This window comes from Myotis yumanensis, unplaced genomic scaffold, assembly GCF_028538775.1.
Source record: "Myotis yumanensis isolate MYYU_CA2020_CCGP unplaced genomic scaffold, mMyoYum1.0.hap1 SCAF_6, whole genome shotgun sequence".
NCBI lineage: Eukaryota > Metazoa > Chordata > Mammalia > Chiroptera > Vespertilionidae > Myotis > Myotis yumanensis.
Window position 1 is genome coordinate 10,705,138 of NW_027223757.1, and position 7,012 is coordinate 10,712,149.

General features: G+C 45.6%; 1 protein-coding gene across 1 annotated transcript; it reads right to left on the reverse strand.

The window, feature by feature from the left end:
- Nucleotides 1-609: 609 nt before the first annotated feature.
- Nucleotides 610-4,911, reverse strand: TSPYL4 (TSPY like 4). Its single transcript, XM_070417507.1, has one exon. The coding sequence runs from the start codon at nt 4,857-4,859 to the stop codon at nt 3,603-3,605; it is 1,257 nt and encodes a 418-aa protein (XP_070273608.1). The 5' UTR covers nt 4,860-4,911; the 3' UTR covers nt 610-3,602.
- Nucleotides 4,912-7,012: the final 2,101 nt, after the last annotated feature.

Here is a 7,012-nt window from a genome sequence, read left to right on the forward strand (position 1 = left end):
ACAATGTGGAATGAAGTTTGCTCTGGAAGCCACAGATGCTAAAGGCATCAATAAGCAGATCTACTCTTCATAGTCAAGTTCAAATGTTCACCTTGAATACTTAGCAAATTTCCCTCTCTTGTGCTGAGGAAACCAAAATGGAAAAGGAATAATGAAAACTGGTCCAAGGAAACTTAGTGGAATATGGGATATCTGGGCCTATAGAGAAGTTGGGTTATTACTTAAATTAACAACAACAGCACAGATTGCTTGACAATAGGTACCAGGCACCTATTCTCAGACTCATTAAAAAAAAAATTAATTTTACTTTCTTGGTATTTTGGCCTTGGTAGTTTCTTGGTAAAGAACAAAGTTTAATGCATTAGTGAGGGATACATTCCTAAGTGCCTGTTAAAAGGAATCACCATGTTGAATCACTGGTTGTACAGAAAGAAAATTATGTCCATGAGTATGTAGCTGCAGTGGGCCTATTTACCATTTTCCAAGCAAAAAAAAATCTTAGGAAGTTTGGTGGCTGTTGCCTCTTTTGTTAACCTTCCAGATGATGCTTACTGTGACCATTTGATAACTTTAGTGATTTCTCAACCTTATATTAACCTAGACAACATAGAACTTTATTAATTTTTATTTTGGTGAAAACAAGAAATACAGCAGACTGACAGATTTTACTTTTCCTTTGAGCACATAGGAGAAGACAAAAGGACCCTTGTTAAATTTGACAGAGCAATTCTACAAGCACTTACACAGGTTAGGAACATAAAATATCAAGTACCACATTACTACTAGGGCAAGAAATAGCAAAGACGACGGTAATGTTTTTCTTCTTGAGATTACTTTCACAAGACAGCAACATTTGCACAATTTCAGACTCTTCAAAGATCACATTATTCAAATTCTATTTCTAAGGATAGAGCTATATACGAAGAGAGACCAGAACAAGCTGATATGTTAATAATATTCACAGAAGTCTTCATTCTGCACAGGAAACAAGTTTGATATTTTTGCACACATTCTCAATTACAAGCAAAAAAAGGGGGGGGGGGGGGGCTGTAAATGTCAATTCTGCCAGCAAGCAAAAATAGAGAATAGGATTTTACTCAAACACAGTGAAATAAGAAGCAAATACCATCAATCTTCCACATATAGAAGATCACTCCTAGAATAATAGAGAGAAAACATCTAGACTTGCATTTATGTGTATAAGTCTGGTGAATTCAAGGAGATAGGAAAAATTAGCGGGAAACCCTCTTCCAAGCATCCTCTCTAAATCCCACCTCTCCTGGGGAGAGCCTTGGGCCTCCCCTCTCCCCCCTGAACCTGCAGGGTTCCAGGCTTCCCTGCCTGCCTTCCAAGGCCACTCCACAGCAGGCTCATTTGTTTCTGGGCTTTCCGTTTCTCCAGCTTAGAGCATGCTCCCCAATGCTCTGTATCCAGATTTCCCAAGCCCTGGGGAGCTTGTGGCCAGGCCTTCGCCAAGAAAGGGTAAGGGTGGAGGTCATCAGCACCACCATACCCTCCAGCAGTAAGACAGCCCTGACATACTGTTGTCCCACCAACTAGAACTTGTCTGAGAATCCAGAGGCGCCACCTATCTCCTTACACCCTAGGAGGGAGACTTGGCATCTGCCCAAGGCAGACAGCAGCCTGCTCCCTCTTTTGTTCGGGCAGAAGCAGGGAAGGAAGTGAGGAAGCTGGGGACTGAGAGCCAAGGGCCAGGCAGTAGGACGGAGGCCTTAGGACATCAGGGCTATAATAGAATAGTACAGAACACAGGGTTGACCCACAAAATGCTACTTGGGGTTATTTCTAGGTGGTCCAAGGCCCCCACAAAGAATCACCATCTTTAGAAAAGTAGAGTCAAACTAATTTTTGGTTGCTTTATATCACAACCTGCTGTGAGTCTTGAACCCATCTCTGTGAAGTGCTTCTGTCTCTCCTCCCAGCTTCTCAAACTAAAGATTAAAAAACACACAGGAGGTTTTGGTAAATAATGAGCAAGTTGGTCTAAAAGAGCACTGCATAACTAAACAGTCTACCCATAGGTCTCCCTTTGAAACATTTAGATCTTGCTAAAGGAAGTGGGGTGGAGGCATGAGGGCAGAAGAGGGCAATGAGATCTATTATACAGTAGCTTTCTCCCTCTGGATACAATCAAGGGGAGAGCACATTAAACAAAAACCCTGCTTTGCCAAACCGGTTTGGCTCAGTGGATAGAGCGTCAGCCTGCGGACTCAAGGGTCCCAGGTTCGATTCCGGTCAAGGGCATGTACCTGGGTTGCGGGCACATCCCTACTGGGGGCTGTGCAGGAGGCAGCTGATCGATCTCTCTCATCGATGTTTCTAACTCTCTATCCCTCTCCCTTCTTCTCTGTAAAAATTCAATAAAATATATAAAAAAAAAAACAACAAAAAAACCCTGCTTTACTAGTTTTGTTTGTTTCTGAACTGTAACTGCTGCTGAGGGAGGAGGGGGAGGAAAGGGGGGCTATGAGACAAGGTGGGAGGGAGAGAAGTAGGGGGGAGGAGGAAGAGGGGCAGGAATACATCGTCCTCGGTGCCCCAGCCTAGCAACTCTGTCATGCTTAGAATAGGTGAGGAAGGGGATCTCAACAAAGTTTCCGAAATTAAGGGTGGTTTATTGGCCAGAACTCAGAAAGGTTGTTGGAAGGGACCCCCGTTCCAGCCTTGCTTTGGGCACTCACATATGACTGCCCAACCTTCTTGACAGCCAGTGGGTTTATGGGTAACCATTTGGAGGGGTTAACGAAACGTGGGGGGGAGGTCCTGTGTGCTGCCTGGGGGTTCAGTCCACAGATAGATCCTGAAGAGGCAGGCAATGGTACGTGGACAAAGCTCATCCAAAAGACTGAAAACAGGTTTGGGTCGGCCACAGCCCAGCTTTCATACTCACCAGTACTTGGTCACAGTACAGTAACCAAAGGCATAAGAAGATCAACATGACACAGTGTACCTCTCATCTGCTACCTATTAGTTACCCACCAGCCACCTGCTTATTCTGCCAGATAACCAGCAGGTTGGATGGCATAAGCCCAGGAAGGCAGCTGGGAACCAGTTAGTGGTAGCCTGGAATGTCCAGTTTGGGTTGATGGCTGGCATCATCTCTATCAGCTTCATCTTGCAATGGTGAAGCTCAAAAGATCTTGCCACAGAGTGCCAATATAGGAGCACAGCCAGCATAAAGTATGAAGCCCAGCTAGTTATTTGCAAAGATATATATCAAGTTAACGTGTGGCAGCTCACCACTGGAAAACCTGGGGAAAGACCATCGTCACAGACAGGGCCCAAGGCATGCAGAGGAAGTCAGTGCGTATCTATGGCGTCCTGTGCTTGGCACAAAAGCAGTACAAGGCCATGCACTTGGAACACATAACCCTTTGCAGAACAGCAAGGAAGCCCAGAGGAAGAAGAGCATAGACATATAAGCGATCATCTTGCAACTGATTGAAGACTTAGAAGAACCAAAGAACAAAATAATCCGGTGTGAAGAGAAAGCAGAAGGGAGATTGCATGCTATTGGCTAAGCATAGGACCCAAGAGGAGGTGGTAAAGAAATGGTGCAGGAGCTTCTCACAGGCCGGGAGTTAGCCAGACTGGAACCTGAAGGCCCTGGGGCTGTCCACCGGCTGCCTTGCTGGGTCTCGAAATCTTCGGGGCCCTTCACCCATCAGGTAATATTGTAGGGGATTGGACCACAGTTCTCCTTTGATAATCTCAGCAATCCTGTCGAATTCCAGGAGGCTGTGGTCTGAGAACCAGTTGAAGAAACTGGGGATAGCGTTCCCTTCCCGGTTCCTGTGGATATGGGTCTGGGGGTCTTGGCCCCGGTGCCAGCGGATTGGAGTGGAGAGAGACACCACCCGGCCGGAGGATCTGCGCTCATATTCCTTGACGAGCGCCTCATTTCGGAAGTAGGGGTTGCTCTGAAAGATGAACTTGAATTTGCAGCCTGCTCTCGGGTGTTTAAGCTCCTCCACCTCCAAATTGATCATGTACCTCATCATTTCTTCATCTTGACCACTGATCATAGGTGACAGCTGGGGGTGGTTCCCAAAGGCAGTGACCCAGAAGCCAGGGATATTTTGGATAATAAAACTTCTGCGCTGCATATGGAGCCTTCGCATCCGGCCAAACTTGCGCTCCAGCTGAAGGAAGGCCCTGTCTGCCTGGGCATTTACGTTTAACAGCTCCTGATCGATCGCCTCCAGCGAGTCCATGGAGTTATTGGCCTTCGGGGTCCTAGCCCGCGCCTCCTCTTTCCCTCCTCCTACTACCTTTTTCTCCTTCTGTATCAATTTCTTCTCCTCCACCGCCTCCTCGGCTACTCCCTCCTTTCCCACTGTCGCTGAGATGGCGCACTTCTTTGTCATCCCGTCCTTGGCCTTGGCCCCAGGCATCATCTGAGACCCCAATCCCTCTGCGTCACAGGCTTCTGGCGCTTTCTCCCCAGCAGGGCCGCACGGCTCTCGCGGCTGACAGCCATTTTCCTGGCTATTGTCGGCAGCCTCCGAGGGGGAGGCAGGGGCTGCGTCCAGTCCCTCTGCGGGAGGCCGAGCCTCTTTCTGGTCCGTTTTGGCTGCCGCCTCACAACCCCGAGCAACTTGATCGCCGCGCACGGGGCCACCGCCCGAGGGGGCCTGGGATGCGCCTCCCTCCGCGGAGCCGGCCACGCTGCCCTCACCTGTGTGCGCCATCTCCACCTCCACCTCCACCTCCCGCGGCGCCTCCACGTCCTCGCTCCGGCGCGGGTTTAGGTCCGGATGTGCCGGGGCTTGGTCGGGAGCGGCGGGGCCGCAGGTTTTAGCGACGGAAGGGTTGCTAGCCTCACCCTGACCGCTCATTTTGCTAAGAGTCAGACCTGCAGGAGAGCGAGCCCGGTCCGCTGCAGAAGTGGTGCTCCGCCCCTCGCGCCACCGCTCTCCCGTCTAGGAGGATGCTGCTATGGCAACCGGTGACGTCAGGACGGCAGCGTCCTACCATCGCGCGAGAAATAACCGCTCCTTGAGATTGTGCTGGCCATCAAAGGTAGTCCATTGTCTTGATGTTACAAAATGTTTTTAGTTCCGTCGATCTGGAAAAGGTTTGGCTTTCATGAGTAGAGGCAGCAAACGCAAGCATGGGCGAGTTCTGTTCATGTGGGTTTTCTAAGGCATTAGTGATTGTGTATTCAAGTCAGCTCATAGGGCTTCTCATGTACAGAGTGGGTTCAGCAACTCACAGGCCTTCCTTCTTTAATGTACAGATTCATGGCTATTTCCAAAGAATGGAGATGAACAGAGTTGGATGTTTAAGAAAAGTGAAGTGTTACTGTGTTAAGTGTGATCATTTAAATAATTAGGAGCAGCTAAAAAGGAAACCTCTCATCCCAAGAAGACATAATAAAAGATTCATTTCAATTTTCCGTACATATTTTAAAGTTTATATACTTTGGCCAACACCTACGAAGTAATTGGACAATATTTCCCCTTCACTGTGTAAGTAGAAAAATGTTGTATTTTCCTTCTTTAGGGGTGACTTAGATACACACGGGTGTGCAAATTCAGCCTTTAAGCATTACTGGAAGAAATGTAATCTCAGGATATTTTAATTTCTAAAATTATGCATATCATATGTTGCTTATCCTCAGATTATAATCTTAATCTAAAAAAAGTTCTTGCTTCATAATGCCTGTGGGCATGAAGCCAGCAAATATTTGCCAAAATTGGCTTCTGTGATAATTCACTGCAGGGCAGAAACAATGATTAACTGTTTGCAGGCACTGCAGCTATTAAATGCCTTAATTAATATATTTTAAGTAATATTTGAAATGTTAATGTTAAAATATTTACTTAAAAGGTAAGAAAAGTTACTGTCTATTCAGGTCAGCTCATGCAGTTCATTAGGTAGTGATGTCACTTGGTTTGTTGGGGTGTGAAAATACTGGTGTTAGTCCTTGGAAAAATCCAAGAAAATGAAAAGTTTGCATATTTTGGTTTAACATCTTAAATTCATATTAGAAAATTACTATGATGACTCGTTGAAGTAGAAACTCCACTACAGAGCACCCCATATTATGATCACTTTCAAAGAAGGGTTTAGAAGTGGATTCCCTTGTAATACCTTAATCAATAAAGAAAAAAATAATAAAAAAGGGGGAAAAAAAGAAGTGGATTCCCTAAGAAGTAAGGACTTAGGGGAAAAGGAATTAGAGAGAAGCAGCAGTTATACTGAGATTTTTAATGAGGGAAGTAGTGCAGATTTTGTCCAACTAAGAATGAAGTGCTGCTAGAAAGACAATACAATCCTTCACAGTCATAGTTTAGCTCACAAAGGTTTACCAGAGAATTCATAAACCGTTTTTTTTACCCCTAGTCAGCCTGCTAAGGACAGACTGCCCAGATGACTACTGCCAGCTAATCAGTTACCCAATTAAAAATTGTGCAAACAGGATTCACTCTTCCCAGACTACAATTAGTTTTCTCTCCCACTTTCCTCTTTCTTTTAATAAATCCCATTTTTGCTTTTGTGGGGTAAAATCAATCTACTAATTTATCCTCCATGCAAACAAGTAAGCAGTGTGCTGTAATTAAGTAACTTTGGGACTTTGAGTTATTCTTTGACACTACTCTGCCTTGTTTGTAGGTAAATACCTTATTTTGTTTTTAGAATGAAAACAATCAACTATAGATGAAGCAGGAGCAGCAATAGTGTTTAGGTTCCCAAACCTTATTGTGCATCAGAATCACCTGGAGAGCTGGTTAAAACACAGTTGCTAGGCTCCACTTCCTGAGATTTTTATTTACTAGGTAAGAAATAGGATTCTAGAATTTGCATTTCTAACAAGATTGTGGTGGTGGTGGTGGTGGTGCTGCTGCTGCTGCTGCTGCTGCTACTGCTGCTGGTCTGGGAACCACCCTTAAAGATCCACTGCTTTAAGGTAATGGAAAGGAATTAGGTTGGAACTGAAAGTCAAAGAGAAGGGCCTGAATAAGGAAAGTCAGAAAAGCATCTTATA